A 26,385-nucleotide genomic window follows, 5' to 3' on the forward strand; every position below is an offset into this window, starting at 1 on the left:
ATAGTAATGAGAAAAATGTCACAACCATTCTGATCATTTGTTCTAGTTTGTATTTTCATGAAGTGTCCCTTTTAATTTGGGCAGAGAGCGCCAAACCAAATAAGAGTCTTGTATCATGAAGATACCAAATTGTGCAGTAAGGTAGCCTGCAGTTTCTAATCCAGAAGTTTGCAGATTCACATCCAACTGGCAAAGGTTGCCAATGACCTTATATAGAGTTGCTTACTAAAGAGTCTTGCAATTAAATTGGTGAAAGCTCCATGAAAGTGTATCGACGGTAAATATCCCATGATTTTTAGACTAGTTATTTACTAAGATTCATGACATTACTGTAGTTGGAACGATTCTGAAAAAGAGTCACATTGGCCTCAAAAGGTTAACTCTTTCTTTCTCTCTCTAGATTCTGCTAGACCTACTGAATTTCTCCAGCACTTCTGGTTTTTGTTTTTAGGATACAGTTAAGTTTACCAACTGTATGCTTTACACCATTGCTGATTTTATCAACAGATGAAAGAAATGCCATGTCTCAGACTGCTGAAAGCCACAATTTAGAATGTAATCTTCATGGGCTAGAGTTACCAACCAAGGTTAAATCTGGTCTGGCTTCCAGTTTTGGGACTTGATTTGTATTAACTGAGAGATCCTAAATACCTTCATTGCCCAATTTAGAAGAATTCCAAATACGGTTGAAATATATGGGGCAATATATTAAATATGATTGGAGCTACCTTCAGAAGCGGGCTTGATCCTGGATTATTTTATATTTTAAAATACTCAGTAGAATATTAAGATTCATAATCAATTTGTTACCAAATGATTGCATGTCTGGATAGGTTTGCCAACATCAGTTTAAAATTCTTCAGTTGGCATTCTGTTAAACCAGACAGGTGGCATTCCAACTGAAATATTTCCACAGGTTAAAAACACACCTTAAAGTTAGTAACAAATAGATAAAATAGACAAGGTCAACATTTCTATTTGCTACTTATTGTTTGAGAAGCTCAGGTGACCCATTGCATCTATCATAAAGTTGAAAAGAGTAAAGACAGGGGAGGCAAAAACAACAGATAATTAGGTGCCACCAAGCTGAAGTTTTAAAAAGACTTAACATTGTGCAAAGAAGGGAAGGCAAAGGTCAGAAATTTACTAATTGGGGCAGTCCTGCTAAGAATTAATGAGATATGATAATGAGTTAAGGCTTCAACTCAATGATGAGGAACATATATATAAAACACACCCTTTGTGGTGTTTAAAGGAAAGAGAGAAGCAAGTGCAGAAGACCAATGATAAAATCAAGAGTGACACACAAAGAGAAAATTGTGAAAGTGAGAAGGGCAGAGTCCAGCATGTGATAAGATCTTTCTTTTCTTTTCCAACTGGTAGTCTATGGAATTTTTCCATGACGAGGATAGCATTCAATCTTAAGATAAACTTCAGCCTTATAGGGCAGGTTTGATTCCATCTTTAATAAACAAGATGGTACAGACTTCATTTGTAAATAGAAAGATCAAGCATAGGCAGCAGCTACTGGTTGAACTGAAGAAATTGGTTTTGAGAACCCACATTATGTGAAGATTTCTAGTGCTGTCCTGAAGAACATTTGAGTAGTTGAGCATTGCGAGAAGAATGAAGCTTATGTGTAGTAACAGCTCGCTGTGTCTTCATTCTTCTGTTCCATCTCAATCTGTCATAGCTGCCCAACTCTGTATTTACTTCTTACTTGAATGCCTCCAATCACTACTCTCATCCCCTTTTGATGTGTGTCCAATCACACATCAAAAACCGGTGTACCTACCAAATTTCCCTGTTCTGGGATTCAACAATCAATCTCTCCTTCAATAGTCCTCCGATTCTAGCCCTCTAAACCCAATTTTCTTTCACCAAATATTTGATCCAACCTCAATTCCTTGTATGCAATTTTGCAAGTTTGTATGCAATTCTTTCACCGTACAAAAAAAAGTCATATTGTTTCTTTACATCAAGAAGTACCTGATTAATACAATGAGAAGGAAGTTGCTGATTTTGGAGTTGAAACATCAAGAAAGCAATGGCTGAAGTTGAAGAATGAAAGCAGAACAAAGAAAACAGTGTTAGAAAATTCCTAAGTTGACACAGTTTAAATTATTAACTATAGCAATGATAAGATTATTTAACAAGCCTTCGGGTAGCTCTGAACAAGGCTTTGATGAAAATGTATAAAAGGGTAATTTGTTCAGATTTCAGAGTGTCACTCAGAACTGTGCACAGCTTAATTAGCTATAAACACATAGCCTTCCAGCACTGAACACTGATAAGCTCTAGATTGCTTATCTGGTGAAGGATAGTCCACCAGTTAGGGAGGTAAACTAAAACCGAAACTAAATGAAATGAACTCCCTAGGTCCAACTCACAAACCAGGCTGGCTGGTCAATCATTAACAGTACATTGTACACTGTTATACTGCCGGTGCAGGATTGAATACTCGTGTCTTTCATTAGCAGCCATGAAGAGAGGTTGAGTAGGCTCAGGTTGCTTTCTGCAGAGCACAGAAAGCTGACGGGTGACCTGATTGAGGTGAAGAAGATTGAGGGGCATGGACAGGTGGATTGAAGGCAGCTGCTCCTCAGAGTTGAATGGTCAATAACAATAGAACAATGTTAAGATGAAAGGCAGGAGGTTTAAAGGCAATTTGAGAGAAAATGTTTTCATCCAGAGGATGGTGAGAATCTAGAATGTACTACTTGGGAGGGTATTTGAAGCAGGAAGCCTCACAGCCTTTAGAAAGTATGTGGATGAACACTTAAGATGTCATAACATTCAAGGCCATGGGCCAAGTGCAGGAAGTTTGGTGGAGTATAGATTCAGAGTAGCTTTTGTTGGTGCAGACACAATGGTCCAAAGAGCCACTTCAATAATCTATGAGATCTGTCATATTGGTGTCAATATCACTCCAAAGGAATCCACCACCTACTTTCCAAGGGAAAGCTTTGAAATATATTATTATAGGCAAAATAGTTAATAGAATGGCAACCACAAACCTTGATTTTCATAGATAACATTTCCAATTTGTTTTCCTTTGGGATGGGAGCTCTGTGTAATCTCGGTTGGGGAATTAAGCGCCTATCTGGTATCTGGTATCTAAATAGATAGCATTGGGGCATTTCCGTGATTCAGGAAATTTGGACAGGAACTCCAAGTCACAGGCTGGTGGCTTTTTGCTGTTAGCAGTCCCATGGGCACTGATGGCTATTGCTGGTAAAATACCCAGGGAGAAACCTCAGATCACCAAGGGACACAGGTCACAGAGCTGGGTAGGGGTCACCAGTTGGAGGCGATGGAGATCAGAGGAAATGGCAAAGGGATGATTTTCAGTGGACCCTCTTTTTCAGTGTCAGGTCCCTCAATTAGTAATGAAGGATCCTGAATGAAGGAATCCTCCAATTCCATTCACCCTGAATGAGGCTGCAGCAACCACTGTGATTTGCTTTTGAGTCTCCTCAAATGGTGAATCCCCCACCTGCTGTTGGTACATTCAGAGTAAAATTAATTGGGCTCAGCGAAACTAAACTTAAGAGATCATATAATGCAGACAGCCTCAAGTTCAGAGGTGAACTACTGGAGGACAGGAGGCAAACAAGTGCCCAGTAAGCATCTGCAAAGTTCAAACAGCAGGACATTTTCCTACAATTTTCCATTCATCATTCAACGCTCCAACTGAACTCAGCTTTACCCAATTTACCCTTGATCAAATGTTTTCATTGCAGTGATATCCCTGGGCTGGAATGGTTGGCATGCAACAACCATAAATATCTTCTTTGTGATGGGTTTGATTCCAATGAGCAGAGAGATTTGAAATGACTCCAATTTTGCTAGGGATCCTGATGCCATATTCACTCAAATGCTCCACCATAATGGAGAATGTTGTTGTTTTTGGATCCTCTGACAGTCCACTACCATTTACAACAGGTCATAGCAGAACAGCAAGCATTTAATTGGTTGGTTGTGAGATCATTTAGCACTGTCTGTAGCTTGGTGTTTCCACACAGTAGCACGTAGATAGTCCTGCGATGCAGTTTCATTAGGTGAGCGCCTCATCTTTATGTCTGCCTGATATTGTTCCTAGTGTCCCCTTCTGCGCTTCTCATTGATATTAATGCTAGAGTGAATGACATGATTAGCCCTTGTGGCTGAATATAATTCTACTATTGTTCATAGTTTGCAGCACCTCGTGGATACCGAGATTAGAGCTGATGAATCATTTGTGTGTCGATCCTGTTTATCAGAATGATAATGTCACACAACATGAATGCGACTTTGTCTTTGCAAGGACTGCTCGGTGGTCACTCCTACCATCACGGACCAATTGGATAGTGAAGTCAGACCAAGTAGGATTTTCCCTTATGATTTTCCTCCCATTACCTTCATTGGAAAAAATATGGCAGATATGTCCTTCAAGATTCAGCCATCTCAGTCAGTGGTGGTGTTATTGAGTCACTTTTAGTGATGGGTATTGTGTCCCCTTACTCCCCTCAGTGCTTCTTCCAGATAGCATTCAACATAAGGAAAACTTTGCAGTTCAAAAGGGAACAGTAGGTGGCAGTTATTTTTATAAGCTCCTGTGAATCCAACCTCTGATTTTCCAGACTTATAGAGTCATAGAGATGTACAGCATGGAACCAACGACATTGGAAGGGAAAAGGTTGAGATTCTGAAGGGAGATTACAGACAGTTAGACAGAATAGACAGAAATTTAAAAAGGAGTCTTCAAGGGTAGTAATATCTGGATTACTCCCAGTGCTACAAGCGAGTGAGGTCAGGAATAGGAGGATAGAGCAGATGAATGCATGGCTGAGGAGCTGGTGTATGGGAGAAGGATTCATGTTTTTGGATCATTGGAATCTCTTTTGGGGTAGAAGTGACCTGTACAAGGAGGACGGATTGCACCTAAATTGGAAGGGGACTAATATACTGGCAGGGAAATTTACTAGAACTGCTTGGGAGGATTTAAACTTGTAAGATAGGGGGGGGGGTTGGACCCATGGGGGTAGTGAGGAAAGAGATCGATCTGAGACGGTACAGCTGAGTACAGAAGTGAGTCAAACAGTCAGGGCAGGCAGGGACAAGGTAGGACTAATAAATTAAACTGCATTTATTTCAATGCAAGGGGCCGAACAGGGAAGGCAGATGAACTCAGGGCATGGTTAGGAACATGGGACTGGGATATCATAGCAATTACTGAAACATGGCTCAGGGGTGGGCAGGAGTGGCAGCTTAATGTTCCAGGATACAAATGCTACAGGAAGGATAGAAAGGGAGGCTAGAGAGGAGGGGGAGTGGCATTTTTAAATGAGAGCATTACAGCTGTTCTTCGTAGTCATGCTACCTTCACTCAGTCTACTCAAACTGCCTTTGGATTTTATCTCTGACTAATTCTGAAATTTTATTTTACCTTCTCCTTTACAAATTTCAAGATGCTTCACAAAGTAATATAAGGTACCAAAGGCACGTTGGATACACAATGAAAATGTTCTTGGACTTGAAACCTACACAACTGTGCAAGTTTCCATTTGGTCAGAGTTGCCAATTGAGTCTTTGGGATCATTACAAAAACATTTATTAGAAACCTTTAGTTTAGGTGAGTGCAACAGCTTCCTTCCTAATGATGCACAAGATCAAAGAAAATTCCTGAAGGGTACACCAACTCAAGTATTTACTTGAAGATCTCATCAGTTATTAAAGATAAATGTTTCAGATTCCATGCCATTTCAGCAAGCTCAAGAGACTTAACTGGTTACTTAGTAACCAACAAGAAAAACAACTAATCGCAGAAGTAAATTCCAAGAGATGTAGGAGATCTGAACTCTCAGATATTCCCTTTCCCAGAACCTTCTTGAGAAGAATGAAAAATAGATTCTTTAAACAGTTCATAAACTATTATATGGATTGGAAAGTCATTCTTCACCTTCACCTTTTTGTGCACACAAAGAGGAATAAGTTCAGAACGATGCTTCAAGTACGGGTGACTGTTTGCTCAGTCTTAACTATCATGCAACTGGTACAAATTCGGGACATTTTCAGGGTTTTCTTATACAAATGCAAATCTTCCATTTCAGTTGTGGAATTCAGCTTAATTCATTGATACCGAAGTTTGAAATTAACCATTCCAAAAAAGCAAGCAATGAATAATGAAGGAGTACGCATTGTGGCCCCTTCAAATATTCTAGCACTACATTAAGTAAGGACTTGTACAGTAAATGGGTCGTCACCTGTTCTTGTAAAAATAACTATCGCTTTTTTGAGAAAAGTAGTTTTGGTTAAGACATTCAAAATGTGTTGCTCTCATATTTTAAATGTCTGTTACAAACAAGCTCTAACCAATCAATCAAGGTTCTAGTTAAAGAATGTGCAGAATCAGCTCATAAAGGCATTGGCTTTGATTTACTGCTAAAAAACTTCAATTCTTTGTAGGTGGTGCTACATAGAAATGTAGTAAATCATTGCAAGTTGTCAAAAAATATATAATCATGGAATTGGATGTTGCTCACCTCTTACTGACTTTGACAATTCATTCAAATTATCTGATAATTCAAACATTTTGAATTCCGGAGTGCACAATTTTGTATGTGTGAGTTTATGTTTGTGTTAATACATTTCAGCTTTATGTCTGGCTGGTTCTCAACCTATACTGTAGAATAATTTATGTTAATAGTGGATCGAAGCACTGCACAGGAGCATTAATAAAACAAAGCATGCCACCAAGTCACATAAGGAGCCATTAGGTTAGATGACTAACAGCTTGGTCAAAGAAGAAGATTTAAAAGAAGGAAGGCAAGATTGGGAGGCGAAGGAGTTAAGGGATGGTTTTCCAGAGTTTGGTCCTGGGCAACTGAAGGCACTCAGTCATCAGCAATAAAGCAATAATAGTTGGGAATGTATAAGAGGTCAAATTAGAGAATCTCATATTTCAAAGGATTGTGGAATTGGATGAGATTACTGATAGAGGCGCACGATAAGAAGGGATTTGAGAATGCAAAAAATAATATTTTTGAGCCAAGTTTACCTCTCTGCTTTCCAAACATCTGTTAATTTTCCTATTTACCTTTAAATGATATTATAAGCTCAAAGTATTGAATTAAGAGAACCCAAGTACGGGTTTAACTGGAATTTTCGGATACGAGGTGGTGACTTAACATTGTAGGTCAGCAGGAAATTAAGTTAATCTACATTAAGCACATTTTGTATCAGCTGGATGTGACCAATTGACAGACGTTATTGCTTTGGAATAGTGCAAAGATTGAAGTATTCACCCAACAAGCTGAAACAAGATGACTAATGGAAACCTGCATGAGAGGAGGACAAGAAGAAGAAACTAGTCTCTTTCCCTCACCAATACAGGTTAACATTCTTCACAGGCGAAAGACTATTTTTAAAACTTTCGTATTGGAGAGTATGTCCAGAGCTGTAGGATGATAATTAGAAATATAAACACTTACCAGAGCAAATGCATTTAAAGAATTACATCACATGATTGAAGTTAAGATCAATAATCATAATTTTGATTTTAGTACTTAGGGTCTTGAAATCTATGTTTTCTGTATTGGCTCAGAATTGCCATTGAAACAGTGCAAAGGAAATGTCAATGTTCACAAACATCAAGGTAAATAATATTCATAATTTGGCCACTGAAATTCAAAAGTAAATTTTGGTTGCTTACAAGATATAGTAAGTTATCATTAATTCAACTAACTAACGCCCACAAGAGGTTAGAGAAGAGACTGGGACTGGTGAATATTTCTCAATAATAAGCATTCTGCAAAAAACAGACAGAATAGCTACAATTTGCAACCAGATCAAAAAGGTTTTGTCTACAGTGTTTTGCATCACCTCATAGGCTAGAGCATTTTTAAAGTTAATCTGGCTCTCTCTTTTGAATAAAAGTCATCAATTCAAAGGTGAATCAATTGAGTTAACCACCTGCAAAAAAAATAACCTCATTGAGTTATTTGGACATTCACAAGACCACAGTAGAAGTATCTGTTCCTTTAAAAATATTCACAAAGCCATAATGTTGCAGTTCATAAATGTTTCAGTAGGCCAGTTGCCAGCAGCTAGAAGGCATAAACAAAAACCACACCTCCTAAATCACGTCATTCTAGCTTAATTAATCCTTGGCAACTTAAAATTTATTATAAAAAGTCATGCTGATGCTGGAAATCCAGAAGTAAATAAAATATTCCAAATACTCAGTAATTTGGGCAGCATCTAAGAAGCAAATGATGGGTTGGAATTTTGCCACTGAAGGAGGAAAGTCTCCCCAATTGGCAGATTCATCTCCATGGGAACAATTGTTGCAAGCATGATTTTTGTTCCAGTGATTTTGGCTCTGATCCATGATTGTCTCTGGATGCAGTGCCATGACAGCTATATAAAGTTAAAAATTATACAACACCAGGTTATGGTCCAACAGGTTGATTTGGTAGCACGAGCTTTCAGAGCGCTGCTCCACAACTACCTTCCGAAGGAGCAGCGCACCGGAAGCTAGTGCTTCCAAATTAACCGGTTAGGCTATAATACGGTGTTGTGATTTTTAACTTTGTCCACCTCAGTCCAACATGAGCTCCTTCACTTCATAGCTATATAAAGCAAATTAGTGCTGGGTCACGCTGGCTAGAAAGGTGGCTACAATTCTTAGATTTCAGCTTAGCTATGTGAAAAGTTGTGATGTGGAGTTACCAATGTTGGACTGGGTTAACAAAGTTAAAAATCACACACCAGGTTTTGGTCTTGGAATACAGACAGACTCTACCCTCACACATTTAATGCATTATCTGAGCTGAGATGTCACTTTTTTTAAAAAATATAAAACCTTAAGTTATCTTGGTAATGTGACTTGAAAGAAGTTTTGGATATACATATTAATGAATCGAAACCTGCAACCTGGTCGAAGTGATTGAGTCTTAATAGCAATCTAGGTTTAAATCTGAGGAAGGGCTTTTGCCCGAAACATCGATTTTCCTGCTCCTTGGACGCTGCCTGACCTGCTGTGCTTTTCCACACCACTCCAATCTAAACAGCAATCTAGGTTTGTTCAATACATCACATCAGTTGTATGACACTGATTTTTTACTATAAATTCTGTGTCCTATGATCCTGCCCCACTAGCCACCTGATCAAGGAGCAGCGCACAGAGCTTGTACTTCCAAATAACCCAATTGAACTATAATTTGGTGTTGTGTGATTTTTAACTGTGTGAAAAATTATCAGACCCTCAAATTCTTACTCTCCACCCAGACCCATGTACCCTCCTACTTCTGTGCCATTGTCCATATATCCTTGCCATTTCATGCCCCTTATATCCCCAGGGCACCACTCTGTAACCTTCACAGTTACTCACTCAGTATCTACTATAGGTAGGCCTTCACAAAATAAGGAAAAACATCTAACAATTTAACAGAGTTCTCCTTCGTACAAGTCTGATACTGAAAAAATCTGTTACAAAATGCATTCAAAATTTTAAATCCCCTCGTGTCAATCTGTTAAAAAAGCAAACAACTTCAAAGACAACTAATCATTTAATAGCGCCTTAAAACTATCAATTAAAATGTGAACTCATACCGCCTGCTGAGTTAAGTGATGTTAGAGCTTTTGAAATTCTGCCAGCATTCATAATAAGCCCAGCATTAATAACAGCCCTTTCAGAGAAGTCACCAATGAAGTCTATAGAAACTGCAGAAATATATGGCTGACAGGTTTTTTGCTATATTACTCCAGATGGCTTGTTAATCAACACTTAAGCAGCAAATACCTGCTCATTTACTCTGACAGCAACAGTGTTATTTTCATGTTTAAATGGGATTTAAATAAATTTAGATTATAGCACTTAAACAAACCTTTTCATCCTTCTGAAATGTTTATACTTCTGTAAATTCATGATTCCCACACTCTGCATTAATACTCTTGGAACAATAAAAAAAAATTGGGCCTATTCCAACTTTGTGTTAACTTCAAATGGTGCTGCTGTGAGAATAACACACCAAACCCACCTACCTATTAGCAATGAGGGAATACGCAGGAAATGGGAGAAGGTAATCCACATCCGAGTCCCACCTGTCACTGTTAAAATAACTTTTTAGTTCCTCTGACATTAGGGGTCATTTTCAAATTCACTGTCCACAATCTTTATAAAAAGTTAAAAAAACATTCTTCATGAGGTAGTTGTAAGGAGCAGCGCTCCAAAAGCTAGTGTGCTTCTAATTAAACCTGTTGGACTATAACCCGGTGTTGTGTGATTTTTAACTTTGTACACCCCAATCCAACACCATCATTTCCATATCATCACAATCTTTATAATTTACTTAATATCTTCTGCAGAAAATTCAGCAAAGACTGAAAATAATTTGGTGACATACATGCAAACCTAGTGTGTTGTTCCCAAGATTAATTTTCTCTGCATTATCCCAGTGAGGCGAACAAGGTGAGGCGCCATACATTCCTTTGCGACTTACCCAAATGGTCACAACTCATGTAAATATCTGGACTGTGAATCTTTCATTTGACATCTATGTATTCACTTCTACTACAAGTTGCCAGATAGCAACTACAGAAATAATCTTGATCGGTTTTCCTTCACTAACCTGGGAGCACTTTGGTCAATGGTAACACATTCCACTGCCACCCTCTTTGAGATTGGTCAATTGAGTACCAACTGAGCACTTCCTTTGTCTGTAACTTTTAGTAATCATCAGACAGATATATTCAAAAAAACAGGTTACAATTACTGTAAAGATATGTAAATTTTGTAAAGATATTATTGTAATTTTGTAATCAGATACTAATGTCTTAAAAGTTGTCAGAAGAGATATATAGCATGGAAAAGTGGCATTTGAATGATGCATTTCATATTATTAAAATGAAATAATATCCAAATAGCAGTGAATTTATTACTTCACTAAAGAATCAATCTGGCATGGACTTGACCAGAAACCTGAGCTGAATCCCAACCAAGCTTCAATTATTTTGAATGGATTGTTTATTGAAAATCGGTCCATTTTAGTCTAAATATGAGTTAATACTCCATAAGTTGCAGAATTGATATTTAAAATTGAGGAATCAATTACTGTGCAATTTGATTGACAAAACAATAAATTGTGAACTTATTAGGTGGAATTTAATAAAGAAGTCGCAGATCCTGTTGACAGACTAGGAAGCTGGAAGGGCCAGGCCAAATGCGATCACACTGCAGCTAGCCTCTTAGCTGAAGTGACACATAGGGCTAGTTCAATTACATTACAGGGTGCACTGAAGTGAAAATGCCAACATTACAGACAGTGTTTCATTGCACATGTCCTTCAGCACGAGTGTGCAGCAGACTAGCTAGATGATCTCATTTTCTAGTGCTCTTCAATACTAAGAGATGGACCTCAGCATACTGGCCCTGTTTTGGATTTTCTGAGATCTCTGCTGTCCCTTTCTGGCTTCAGCTCAGCTCAGCTCAGAGCTTCCTCTATGAAGCTCTTTCCCTTAGCAAATCTGAGCCGTCCCTTCTCAGATTTTTGCTCATCCTACTCCTCTTGCCTGGAACTCACTTTCATAGAAATCAGATCCAAGCATCTCCCATTTGATTTGCAAGGCTTCATCTATCTCATGTGAAAGGATGCAAATGCAGCTCAACAAACTTCACAAGTGTTTTAGTGATCTTCCTGTCCTTTGCAGATTTATTTTTGCAGCCTCTCAAACTTCCACGCATGCATTTGATTAAAATATGTTTTCCTGCCATTGGGATTCTGATGCAAATCCTCCTATGGTCTACTATCACATTATCTGTTCTAGCAAGCTTCATTAGACTCTACATTTTTTTTGTGCAGTACTAATAATTACTCTAGAGGTCATTTAGTCTTACGTACAACTGCTAGGCAAGTTACATCATTACATCTTCACAACAGCTACAATAGCTGATCTCAGCCACATTTTCGCAAACTCAGCCATATCCTCCAAATTGTTGCAACAATACTTACGTTAGCAATCTTTCCCAAAGCACAGCTGGACCAACCTCCTCAGATAACACTCATTAAAAAACTGAATCTACTTTTCTCCAGACTCAAATTCTAAATGCAAACAAAATGGACTAAATGGAAAAGTAATGAAACTTAAGTCTAAACAACAAGTGCTTGAGAAACCTCTCAGGTCTGGCAGCATTTGTAGAGAAAGAAACCGTGTCAATGTTTCAAGTCAACCATGACCCTGTTGAAGAACAGTCATATTGAACTCAAAATGTTGACTTCGTTTTTCTCTCCGCAGATGCTGTCAGACCTGCTGAGTTTCGCTGGCATTTCCTTTTTATTTAGATTTGCATTATTTTGCTTTTATTGAAGCATAAGTCAATTTTGACACAAGATAATTTAAATATTAATTTAATTCATTCAAACCATGAGAAAAGCATTTAACACTTCTACCATCTTTCACAAATCTTCCTTTCAAAACTGAAATCCACCCTCTACATTAACTACAGCCCTATCTTCTTTTCATCTTCAATTTTCTTGTGTTATTACCTTCAATCTTCAAATCCATCTCCTGCACTAATACAGCTGAACCTTCCGCTCCAGCCTTTGACCCTCAAACCACACTGAAACAATATCAATGTTGCAAGTGACATTCTCTTCTGAAAATGTGACAATAGTGCATAATCTTCCTTGATATTTCTCTTAATTGACCATATCAATCTTCTCCATCGGTTGTTCCATCTTGTCCAGTGCTGTTGGACTGTCATTACCTCATTCATTCTTGCCTTTACTCATTTCATTTGAAGAAGACATACCTGAGCATATCATACCTTATACTGCAGTTTGAAATGTTGATGGTGATGATAAAGTACAGTTCATTCAGAATCTGAGTTGTGTGGCTAAATGCACAATTACAAATATATCACCCAGAGAAATAGGTAGGAATGGTAAAGGGCCCAATGTTCTTTCCATTACAGGGCTGGCATGACTCTCTCCCATTCTTCCCATATGCCTATATTTATAGGTTGATTCACAGACTCTTGGCTGCTTTATGAACACATGTTCCTTGGCAATTAAATCCTAGCTTGGGATTCAAACTCAAAGCTTCTGGTTCAGAGGGGGGGGGATTCCAGCCATTGAATCACAAGATTAGGGGCAGCACGGTGGCACTGTTGCCTCACAGCACCAGAGACCAGAGTTCAATTCCCGCCTCAGGCGACTCTCTGCGTGGAGTTTGCACATTCTCCCCGTGTCTGCGTGGGTTTCCACCAGGTGCTCAGGTTTCCTCCCACAATCCAAAAATGTGCAGGTTAGGTGAATTGGCCATGCTAAATTGTCCGTAGTGTTAGGTGAAAGAGTAAATGTAGGGGAATGGGTCTGGGTGGGTTGCGCTTCGGCGGGTCAGTGTGGACTTGTTGGGCCAAAGGCCTGTTTCCACGCTGTAAGTAATCTAATCTAAAATATATTAAGATCTTGGAGACTCAATGCACAAAAATAAAATACATGTTCTTTTTCTCAGAACTGACATTTTCCATTTTAAGGAGCAATAGACAATAGACAATAGGTGCAGGAGTAGGCCATTCTGCCCTTCCAGCGTGCACCACCATTCAATATGATCATGGCTGATCATCTTTAATCAGTATCCTGTTCCTGCCTTATCTCCATAACCCTTGATTCCACTATCCTTGAGAGCTCTATCCAACTCTTTCTTAAATGAATCCAGAGACTGGGCCTCCACTGCCCTCTGGGGCAGAGCATTCCACACAGCTACCACTCTCTGGGTGAAGACGTTTCTCCTCATCTCTGTCCTAAATGGTCTACCCCGTATTTTTAAACTGTGTCCTCTGGTTCGGTACTCACCCATCAGCGGAAACGTTTCCTGCCTCCAGAGTGTCCAATCCTTTAATAATCTTGTATGTCTCAATCAGATCCCCTCTCAGTCTTCTAAACTCAAGGGTATACAAGCCCAGTCGCTCCAATCTTTCAGCGTAAGCTAGTTCTGCCATTCCAGGAATTGACCTCGTGAACCTACGCTGCACTCCCTCAATAGCCAGATTGTCTTTCCTCAAATTTGGAGACCAGAACTGCACACAGTACTCCAGGTGTGGTCTCACCAGGGCCCTGTACAGCTGCAGAAGAACCTCTTTGCTTCTATACTCAATCCCTCTTGTTATGAAGGCCAGCATGCTGTTAGCCTTCTTCATAGTCCTTGAGTATAAGATATATGAACAGCAGAACAGTTAGGATAAGATCTTGTGTAGATGATATCTAATCGTCATTAACCCTTTAACTTTATCTCCAGAATTTTCCTAACCATCGATGCGATGCATTGTATTACAGGTTAAAATTCTCCTTACGGAGGACATTATCCTGACCTAGCAGATTCTGAGCAGCATGTTTCGATTATTATGAGAAAAGTTTAATCTGCTTTGGTACAAATATAAAAACCAACTCTCAGGCCTTTATAAGAACAGTCTAAGATCTGTTGATTTTCCTGCTGAGTCAGGCAAGGACTATGAAGGTGAGCATATTGTCCCATATTCCTGAAAATGTATAAATATCCAGAAATGTGTTTATGCCTCATCATTTTCTGTAACAGTCCGATATAGTAAGCTCCCAATACCAACTTAACATGCTTAAGAGTGACAGACACACAGTTGGCCAATGATAGTTTATAGTTGAAAATTTAACTTGCTTTTCACATTTAGATGCCTGTTCTCAATTGCTGAAGAATGTGGATCCCTCACATAACAACTAATTATAAATGTTTTCCTTATATTATTATTAATCTTCCTTTTATATATTAGATAAGAGCTCTGCGAAGGTTTATGGAGAATGTCTTACAAGCTAAAACGTTTCATTGTTACAAGTATCGTTGGACATCGGAGGGCATCTGGGAAAATTAACAAACAGTGAAATTCACAACTGATCTTGGAGGAACTGTTGGGCAAAGTTCACAGCACAGAATTAGATAAGTTAATCATTGTTTTAAATGTGGCCTACAGAGAATCTGCAGTAGTGATTAGTGGGTTCTTTCTTGATTAAATGTTTTTGGAGATATGTCTCTTGATTAAACTTAAAATATAAGCCATAACTATTAATTTAACCTGGCACAGTGTTTGTAGAGGAATAAGACGGTGTTAATTTCTGGGTGTATAAATTGTGAAGGAGCAAAAATGCTCTTTAATAGAGTGATATATACTTCTTGTTAGATGGGGGAGTTTAAAGAGAGTTTAATGGTTACTGTGGATTATACCTGCCATAAATGCTCTTGGATGCGAATCTTATCAAATCGAATGGATCGGTTGGAGAGACAGTTAGAAGCAATAAGGAATTTGCAACAGTATGTGATGGATGGCAGTTATAGGAACGGGGGGGGGTTGGGGGAGTCTCAGATACAGTCACATAGATGGGTTAACTCCAGGAAAGGTAAGAGAGGTAGGCAGCTAGTGCAGGAGTCCTTTGTGGATATACCCATTTCAAACAGGTATGCTGGATTCTCAGGGGAACGTAGCATGAACAGCCAAGTTTCTGGTATTGAGACTGGCTCTAATGCAACGGGGGTACGTTGGGTTCTAAGAGATCAATTGTGTTAGGGGATTCTCTAGTCCAAGGTACAGACAGATGTTTCTGTGGCCAGCAGCGAAAAAGCAGAATGGTGTGTTGTTTCCCTGGTGCCAGGATCAAGGATGTCTCAGAGAGGGTGCAGAATGTTCTCACAGGGGAAAGGAGCCAGCAGGAGGTCATTGTCCACATTGGAACCAACGACATAGCAAGGGAAAAGGTTGAGATTCTGAAGGGAGATTACAGAAAGTTAGGCAGAAACTTAAAAAGGAGGTCCTTGAGAGTAGTATCATCTGGATTACTCCCGTTGCTATGAGCTAGTGAGGGCAGGAATAGGAGGATAGAGCAGATGAATGCATGGCTGAGTATGTGAGAAGGATTCACATTTTTGGATCATTGGAATCTCTTTTGGAGTAGAAGTGACCTGTACAAGAAGGACGGATTGCACCTAAATTGGAAGGAGACCAATATACTGGCAGGGAAATTTGCTAGAACTGCTCGGGAGCTGCTAGTAAGGGGGCGGAGGGGGGAAGCGTGTGGAAAAGAGACCCAGGGAGATAGTGAAGAAAGACTGACTGGTACAGCTAAGAACAGAAATGAGTCAAACAGTCAGGGACAAGGTAGGACTAACAAATTAAACTGCATTTATTTCAATGCAAGGGGCCTAACAGGGAAGGCAGGTGAACTCAGGGCATGGTTAGGAACATGGGACTGGGATATCATAGCAATTACAGAAACATGGCTCAGGGATTGGCAGGACTGGCAGCTTAATGTTCCAGGATACAAATGCTACAGGAAGGACAGAAGTGGAGGCAAGAGAGGAAAGGGTGTGGCGTTTTTGATAAGGGATAGCATTACAGCTGTGCTGAGGGAGGATATCCAAGAAATACATCCAGGGAAGTTATTTGGGTGGAACTGAGAAATAAGAAAGGGATGATCACCTTATTGGGATTGTATTATAGACCCCCTAATAGTCAGAGGGAAATTGAGAAACAAACTGTAAGAATAATAGGGTGGTTATGGTAGGGGATTTTAACTTCCAAACATAGACTGGGACTGCCATAGTGTTAAGGGTTTAGATGGAGAGGAATTTGTTAACTGTGTACAAGACAATTTTCTGATTCAGTATATGGATGTACCTACTAGAGAAGGGCTCCTGATGAAGGACTTTTGCCCAAAACGTTGATTTTACTGCTCCTCAGATACTGTCTGAACTGCTGTGCTTTTCCAGCACCACTAATCCAGAATCTAGTTCCCAGCATCTGCAGTCATTGTTTTTACCAGTATGTGGATGTACTGAGAAGGTGCAAAACATGACCTACTATTGGGAAATAAGGCAGGGCAGGTGACTGAGGTGTCAGTGGGGGAGCACTTTGGAGCCAGCGATCATAATTCTATTAGACTTAAAATAGTGATGGAAAAGGATAGACCAGATCGAAAAGTTGAAGTTCTAAATTGGAGAAAGGCCAATTTTTACGGTATTAGGCACGAACTTTCGTAAGTTGATTGGAGGCAGATGTTCGCAGATAAAGGGACGGCTGTAAAATGAGAAGCCTTCAGAAATGAGATAACGAGAATCCAGAGAAAGTATATTCCTGTCAGGGTGAAAGGAAAGGCTGGTAGGTATAGGGAATGCTGGATGACTAAAGAAATTGAGGGTTTGGTAAGAAAAAGAAGGAAGCATTTGTAAGGTATATACAGGATAGATCAAGTGACTCCTTAGAAGAATATAAAAGAAGTAGGAGTATACTTAAGAGGGAAATCAGGAGGGCAAAAAGGGGGCTTGAGATAGCTTTGGCAAATAGAATTAAGGAGAATCCAAAGGGTTTTTATAAATATATTAAGGACAAAAGGGTAACTAGGGAGACAATAGGGCCCATCAAAGATCAGCAAGGCGGCCTTTGTGTGCAGTCGCAGAAAATGGGGGAGATACTAAATGAATATTTTGTATCAGCATTTACTGTGGAAAAGGATATGGAAGATACAGACTGTAGGGAAACAGATGGTGATATCTTGCAAAATGTCCAGATTACAGAGGAGAAAGTGCTGGATGTCTTGAAATGGGTAAAGGTGGATAAATCCCCAGGACCTGATCAGGTGTACCCTAGAACTCTATGGGAAGCTAGAGAAGTGATTGCTGGCCTCTTGCTGAGATATTTGTATCATCGATAGTCACAGGTGAGGTGCCAGAAGACTAGAGATTGGCAAACATGGTGCCACTGTTTAAGAAGGGTGGTAAGGACAAGCCAGGGAACTATAGGCCAGTCAGTATGTTGCTGGAGGGAATCCTGAGGGACAGGATCTACATGTATTTGGAAAGACAAGGACTGATTAGGGATAGTCAACATGGCTTTGTGCATGGGAAATCATGTCTCACAAACTTGATTGAGTTTTTTGAAGAAGTAACAAAGAGGATTGATAAAGGCAGAGCAGTAGATGTGATCTATATGAACTTCAGTAAGGTGTTCAACAAGGTTCCCCATGGGAGACTGATTAGTAAGGTTAGATCTCATGGAATACAGGGAGAACTAGCCATTTGGATACAGAACTGGTTCAAAAGTAGAAGACAGAGGGTGATGGTGGAGGGTTGTTTTTCAGACTGGAGGCCTGTGACCAGTGGAGTGCCACAAGGCTCGGTGCTGGGTCCTCTACTTTTTGTCATTTACATAAATGATTTGGATGCAAGCATAAGAGGTACAGTTAGTAAATTTGCAGATAACACCAAAATTGGAGGTGTAGTGGACAGCGAAGAGGGTTACCTCAGATTACAACAGGATCTGGACCAGATGGGCCAATGGGCTGAGAAGTGGCAGATGGAGTTTAATTCAGATAAAGGCGAGGTGCTACATCTTGGGAAAGCAAATCTTAACAGGTCGTATACACCTAATGTTAAGATCCTAGGGAGTGTTGCTGAACAAAGAGACCTTGGAGTGCAGGTTCATAACTCCCTGCAACTCCACTTTCAAGTAGATAGGATAGTGAAGAAGGCATTTGGTATGCTTTCCTTTATTGGTTAGAGTATTGAGTACAGGAGTTGGGAGTTCATGTTGCGGCTGTACAGGACATTGGTTAGGCCACTGTTGGAATATTGCATGCAATTCTGGTCTCCTTCCTATCAGAAAGATGTTGTGAAACTTGAAAGGGTTCAGAAAATATTCAAAAGAATGTTGCCAGGGTTGGAGGATTTGAGCTATAGGGAGAGGTTGAATAGGCTGGGGCTGTTTTCCCTGGAGTGTCGGAGGCGGAGGGGTGACCTTACAGAGGTTTACAAAATTATGAGGGGCATGAATAGGGTAATGGGATGGGATTGGGGAGTCCAGAACTAGAGGGCATAGGTTTAGGGTGAGAGAGGAAAGATATAAAAGAGACCTACGGGGCAACTTTTTCACACAGAGGGTGGTATGTGTATGGAATGATGTGCCAGGGGGTGTGGTGGAGACTGGTACAATTGCAATATTTAAGAGGCATTTGGATCGGTATATGAATAGGAAGGGTGTGGAGGGATATGGGCTGGGTGCTGGCACGTGGGACTAGATTGGGTTGGGATATCTGATCGGCATGGATGGGTTGGACCGAAAGGTCTGTTTCCATGCTGTACGTCTCTATGACTCTAAAAGTGTAATTAAGTCATCTGTCCAATCTCAGGATTAAACGTTCTACACAATCTCTCTTTTTACAATAAAAAGAAATGACTTTTGTTCCCAATCAGAGCTCAAAATACACAAGAACAGTGGCAATTTCAGCCCTGGAATCCCCAAACCACCAGGGAAGAATCTCTCATCGGGGTGACCAATCTCAAGTAAGATCTGCAGTTGGGGCAGATAAATCCAATTGCAGATGGCATTTGCTATCTCAGACATAATCAATTGAAAGTCATACATTTTCATTTGACTGTAATAAAATCTGAAGACTTCAGATCACTGAGAATGCCTTACAAGATAAAGATGTTCCTTTGCTACCTGAATTCAATTATTCGCTGGATCACAGTTAGACTTCATGTAAGGTAGCACAACAACCAACCTTAATAATGGTTGTTGTAACTATAAAACATCACCATAAATACTTTCCTACCAAGTACACTGCTGATGAGGAGTCAAATGAACGGCTTAAATTATCCTCTCATTTTATTTCTGTTTATAGTTTAATAAATAAACCTTTTTCTGATATGAGTTATAAAATTTTAGCTACTTTTTTTTTCAATCTAACACTGCAACATGAGACAGATGACTAACAAATGTGGATTTCTATTCAAGCATAGTACCTGAGCTGCTTGAGGACTCCGCAGCCTGGCTGGTACAGGACTCCGAGATTCTGAACCTGCAGAGCTTCTCAAATGGGTATCTTCATATTCTTGGGAAGTGACAGAACTTCGTGTGCTCCGAAAGCCCGTGTATTCACTCGGAGAGCTTAAGACCTGCAATACAAACTAGTTAAATCTTAAATTCTCCTTCGCCAAGCTTCTCTATGGAGATGTCATGTTAGTAGTCACTGGACAGATCAATCTTATTACTTCACACTTCATTTATTGGGTTCTAATTTTGATCTTCCAATTCATAAATTGTTCAAATAGCTTTTCAATAACATTTAAGAAAATAGTTTTATTGTAATAATATAAATAAGTTTGAATCTCATAACTTCAAACAACATGAATACTCTTTCCCATTTCAAATCGAAGTTCAGACAATATCATATTTGCTGAAGAGATATTGAAATGGATACAAAAACTCTCTTCAAATCATTTAAGCCAACACTATGCAAATTATGCCACATCAGGTAGCATGTGACATTGAAGTAGACTGCATGCAACCTTTCGGTATCATCATCTGAATTTTTGGAAAACAGAGTGAAGGCCCAACCCATATTTTAAAGAAATAATGAAAATTAAAGGTTTAATGCATTGACTTCATTATATTACCTTGCAGAAAGCGGAGGTCATTTGTCCTTACTTCAGAGCTGAAATAAGTTTAATAAAGAACAGAAAACTCCAGGCCTACCTCTTGAAATGAAAAGGTATCTGTGACAACTTTTCACTTCCTTGTCCCACCATTGGGAGCTGGGGGGAAATAGTTGGTTGTGGTTTGGCACATCCCAAAGCACATGGGAAGTCTGACAATTTTAGATGCACAAGCAGATACCAGGCAGCTGAAATTACGTCTTTACAGGACTTACCCCATTTGAACTACGTTTCCCATTCCCAGTGTTGGACAATACAATTGTTTGGCAGTTCTCCAAGATGGGACCTATTCCTGAGAAATAGATGGAGGTCTTGCCTTAAATCAATTTTCGCTGCTCCCAGCATTAATTTGCTGTGGGACAGCCATAAGGATTGCGGTCTGACTCCCATTCCCCCACCCACATTCCCTCCCAACACCCACCCCTGCCCAGAACATTTTAGGTAACAGGATGGTGGAAACCAGGGTGTCCTGCAAAAATCCATTCCTACAAGAATTAAACAGTGCACCTATTCAACTATATATTACCCCGTATTCCATTCAATGCTGATGGTGTACAATTTAGTCATGTAAATATTGTGATAAACAATGAAAGTCGCTTTTAATCTTTATTAGAATTATTGGCCAAATGACAAATATGAAAATTTGCAATATCAATACCTGGACAGGTTGTTGTTGAACATTTTTTATGGAGTCTTGATTGTATTGAATATCCCAGTTAGTTTGAGAGTTTTGTGTGTGCTGATACCATTGGAGATCCTTTGTGGTGTTGTATGCCTATAATAGAAACGTGTGCCAATTAGCCTTGACCTCATTAGCCCATTCAAAAATCAGATCTTACCACTGCATACAACATCCACCTCTTGAAATTAGTATTAATGAATATTCCAAATTCAATTTCAGCAATTAACTCTTGCTCTTGATGGTGACACTGAGCTGCCTTGATAAACCAGTGCCATGCATCAGGGACACAATACTTTCAGAAAGAGACTTCTAGAATTTTAACACTAACTGTAAAGGAATAGCAATAGTGAAGGAACAGCAATACTGTTCCAAGACAGGATGGTGTGTGGCTTGGTTTGGGAGGGAGGGGATTCTTACAAGTGGGAGTGTTCCCATGCATCTTTTGCCCTTGCTTTTCTAGGTGGTAGATTCATGGGTTTAGAAAGTTTAAAAAATATTGTCTAAGGAGCTTTGATTAGCTGCTGCAATGCATCTTGTAGATGGGACACACAGCTGCTACTGTAGATCTGTGGTGAAAGAGTGAATTGTGAAGGTAGTGGATGGCTGCCAAGCAAACAGACTTCATTGTCCTGGATGATACTGAGTTTCTTAAATATTGTTGGAGATGCATCCACCTAGGCAACTGGGGAGTATTCCATTGTAGTCTTGACTTGTAGCTGAAGGACAGGCTTAGGGAAGATAGGAGTTGATAATTCCTAACTTTTTATCATGCTGAACATTAGAGTTATGGCTGCTGACAATTTTCACCACTTCTAGATACCAAGGTTCACTTTGAACTCATGCCAATCCAGTTCAGCAGAGAGGAGATGGAAATTTCAACTTCTTCAAACTTTTATTTAAAATTCAGATAATTTCCTCATTCGTCACCTACATGGTAATATATGATAGAATGGATTCCCAACCCAATTCTAAAATTTGGCTGGTTTAGCTATTGGGTTTTCCAATTGACAAGTGATCCATTCTGTCAGGTCAATAAAGGTGCTCTATTGTGTCCAAAGCTATAATTTAGTAGGTTATCCATACTGCACCATTTTTCACAGTATTTTCAAACTTCACTTGTCTGAAAGTTAAAAGTAGGAACCATCTGTACCCTTAATTCACTGAACAGAACTTTGTGAATTTACACCTTCTGATTACTAAAAGCTATAAATAGACTATACAACTTCTTTAACATGATAAAAACTGATCACAGATACAAAGATGTTTGCCTATATTTTTGTATTGAATAACATGTGTTTTAATGGCAATTTCCTTCATCAGGTTTCTTCATTAAAATCTTAATAGCCATGTGAACTGCAATTAGTTTATGAACCTGTTGAAGAAAAGACTAAATATTGATTGACCGAAGTGTTTATACTTGATGCCATAATAAGAACACATGCTATAATTTTGACAACAACAATATACTATAAGGGCATTTTCTCTTTAGCAAAGTTGGCTATAATCTTTGTCTATTGTTCTTTGGTACACTAGATTGTGTCCATTCTAAAAGAACTTTTATTCATACTTTATCTCAATAACAAAATAAATTTACAAAAATCATGAGTGTTGTTGGGTCATGGGTTGCTTGCAGGTGTGTGAAAGTGGGGAAGAAAGATAGATTGACTTCAGTCTTACAGCTGAATGCAACAAAGTGCAACCCATTCAGAGGAATGAGTACAAACAATTCAAAGGACAATTTTAAATAGATCAATCCATGTAAGAACAACATAGCGACAACAAAACTAATTTAATTATTTCATTTTATTATAAAAGATACAAATGAATGGAAGAAACAAATATTGAAAATTATTATGTTATTGTTCTACTATTTCCAGGAGAATGATAAAGGTATTAATAGGTTCTGTGCCAGCATGGTAATTAAATGGACAATCACATTATGATCAATCTTACCTGTGTAGGAGTGTTAGGCTCAAATGTCACATAGGTTTTATGCACTATAACTTCTGAATCTTTGGGAATATTTAATCCTTTCATGCTTTGAGCGAGTACATATTGATGCTGTCTGTTCTGTATCTGCACCAGAAACAAATAGCAATGTAGATAAGATTTTAAAATGAAGAACTAGACCTCGGTGATGGTGCTGACAGCACAGCACGGCATGGGGCTTTAGCAGCTCAGTCATGGACACACCATCACGCATCATCCAATCAAAAGAAGAAAAAAAAGTCAAAGGAAAGAGAAAATTTGCATTTAAAAGCACGTTTCACATCTTTAAAACTGTCACAAATCATTAATAACCAATCTATTGGCCTACAGTACATAGAATGATTCAAAACATATCAGCAGGATAGGTTTCACTAGAAATAATACCTCTTCTTGTACTTTTATGCATGTGTAACTCCATGATAATATCAAAAGCATAACAGTGACTCCAAATTAGTTAAGCGAATGGTTCAACATTTTGTTTTGAAGACAGATTAGTTATAAATCTAAATTTTGAATCAAATAAAAGTTGTCCATTTTCTGTGTGGGTATACAGCACAGTACACCCATGGCATTCTCCCAAATGGCATCAGTATGAATTCACAGTTAGGGTATTCACTGCCTGCTAATAAACCACATGGTCTGGGTAATGAAATTCTGAAAGTAATTGAAGGCTGAGGCTCAATTATATGATGGAAAATTAGTTTGAATAAAAATAAAACTGCAACACGATATCTTTTATTTAGCGTGCCCTACAAAGAGAGCAGAACCTCTGAGAAATCTATCAGTTAACAAAGGGACCTTGCTGTAGCCTGTTCTACTTTAACCAACTTACCTTGGTGCTGAAATTTCCCTGGAAGAAATGATGGTCCTATTCAGGTACAGGCACTTCTTTGGACAGATCTATCTACTGGACAGAACTAACCACTAAATACCTAAACAAAAACCTGCATTTATAAGGCATTGTCAATGTAACAAATGATAGAATGTTTCAGCTCACTTTTATTATGATCCTCAATTTAGCATGTTGCTTTCCACTGCCCATCAGAAATTAGTCCCCCATCCCTTTGCTGAAGTCTGCCAGCCTGACCCCAGCCAAACTCTGGGGTTACCTCTGTGCTTGGCTCCACTCCTTCTCTTCACCGAGAACAACTTGTTGTCCTGGCGCTGCAGCGAGATACCTCCTGGCAACTTAATTGACCAGTGGCTGTCAGAGACAGGATCTCTTCCAGGCTGAGGCCCAAATGCAATTAACAGCCTTACAGACGTTAGATTGCTATGGGGTGGATGCAGCCTGCCAAGTGGAAATGGGCTCACCAGCAAGCTTTAGGCTAGAAGAGCAAGGCCACCACCTCTGCATAACTTTCCCCATATAATCTCCAAACAATTGAACAGGTAGGTGGAATTGCATGGAAGTAACAGATACTTTTATACTTTCACATTGGTGGAAAATCATTTACAATTTATATTGGCATGGAAATGGCAACATAATTCTGGATTCAAGCACTGAACAAAAAAAAAAAAACTTAACAGCATTAAAGCCAGTATTTTATGAGAAAGAGATATTCTCTCCTCTGGGCAATCACTGGGAAGTAAAGTTTCATGTATTTCTTTGATAAGTAAAATGCAAAGTGGGCTTTGCTCTTGGAAGCTATGGCTCACAATCTCAGAGAACTCATCTCGGTCTAATATCGTATTGTAGGGTAACCAGTCCCTTAAGCAGAATTGAAGATATGCAACTAATGTTTATAACTTTGGTGTCATATTTAACCATGATCTGAGCTTCCAGCAACTTCTCCATATCATCTACTTTCCCACTTCCATAACAGTGACTAATGGTTTAACTCTGTAAATTTGAGATCATCCAAAACTATGCTGTCCAAGTCTTAACTCCCACTAAAACCGATTCACCTATTCATTCCTGTGCTTGTTGACTGGCTGCCAATTAAGCAATAGCTTGATCTTTAAAATTCTCACCCTTAAATTAAAATGGTGTATGATCTAACCTCTCCCTTTCTCCAAGCCCATAATCCTCAGATAACCATGTTTCTCTAATTCTGGCCTCTTGATTTTAATCATTTCGTGTTTGGTGTCCATGACTTCAGCTGCCAAGGCCCCAATGCTCTCAACTTTCCTGCTTAAATGTCCCTTTCTTTATACTTCTCTTTGCTTAATGAAAATAATCTCTTTAAAAACCTATCTCTTTAACCAAATCTTTGCTTATCTGAGCCACACAAAGATATTAAGACAGTGTCACATTTTGTTTTTGGCTTGCACCGGAATACTTTAACACATTGAAAGTGTTATATAAATACAAAATTGTTAATGAAGGAACTACTGCAATAGAAATTCTCTACTCAGTATATTATATAAAAACTTGAACAAATAAGAATTGTTTTTAGATTAAACTTTATTTCATTATTCCACATGGCTATCATTAAGTCAATTAGGATTAAAGCAGACACTGTTGTATAAATTTTAAAATAATACAAATAATGTCTAGTTAGTAACAGGTTGTGTCTGGACATGCTTGAAAAACTGATCACATACCTCTGAGGGGTTTGACAGCCCACCTTGCCGTATGATAGACTGTTCATAATTCATATCGTTCACCTTCCGATATTGTTGCTGACCATCCTATGCAAAAAGATATACATTAGATAAATCCAAGATTGTTCAGCGAGGCAACACCCTGCTTTGAAATGATTATGGCATCAGTGCTTTTTTTTAAAAAAAATCATATTTAGTGTACATTGTGACAACGAGCTAGAGCTGAGATATAAAAGGATTGACCAGCAAAGACAATTGCAGATAAGTGGCACAATAACATGGAATTTCAGCACGACACTCAACATTAGTAGCTTCCAATTTAGCCAGTTCAATGTTAGTCAGCATGTAGGTGGTGGATTAGGCATGGGACGCCGGGGGGGGGGGGGGGGGGGGGTGGTAATTTTGGTTACTGAGGTCCACAAGAGGTGACAATGGGACTTGGACTTGGAATATTCTTGCTCACTTTTTTGATGGCTTATACAGGAGGACATCTTTTAGCACAGTGGTTGCACTCTCCCTCTGGGCCAAAAGCCCCCGAGTCCCATGCCAGGACTTACAGTCATATAGATGTACAGCACAAAAACAGATCCTTCAGTCCAACTTGTCCATGCCGACCAGATATCCAAACCTAATCTAGATCCATTTGCCAGAACTTGGCCCATATCCCTCTA

General features: G+C 39.1%; 1 protein-coding gene across 1 annotated transcript in view; it reads right to left on the reverse strand.

Moving 5' to 3' along the window:
* The window catches only part of pof1b (POF1B actin binding protein), an 84,305-nt gene that overhangs the window by 31,196 nt on the left and 26,724 nt on the right, over positions 1 to 26,385 (reverse strand). The window contains exons 2-5 of the mRNA XM_043704525.2: positions 25,715 to 25,801; positions 23,132 to 23,254; positions 21,155 to 21,271; positions 19,804 to 19,956 (exon numbers count right to left, since the gene is read on the reverse strand). Of these exons, the coding sequence (XP_043560460.1) occupies positions 19,804 to 19,956; positions 21,155 to 21,271; positions 23,132 to 23,254; positions 25,715 to 25,801 (480 nt within the window). The remainder of the gene's footprint in view (positions 1 to 19,803; positions 19,957 to 21,154; positions 21,272 to 23,131; positions 23,255 to 25,714; positions 25,802 to 26,385) is intronic.

This window comes from Chiloscyllium plagiosum, unplaced genomic scaffold (assembly GCF_037043375.1).
Source record: "Chiloscyllium plagiosum isolate Xiang-an unplaced genomic scaffold, Cpla_swu_hap1 HiC_scaffold_11, whole genome shotgun sequence".
Classification (NCBI taxonomy): domain Eukaryota; kingdom Metazoa; phylum Chordata; class Chondrichthyes; order Orectolobiformes; family Hemiscylliidae; genus Chiloscyllium; species Chiloscyllium plagiosum.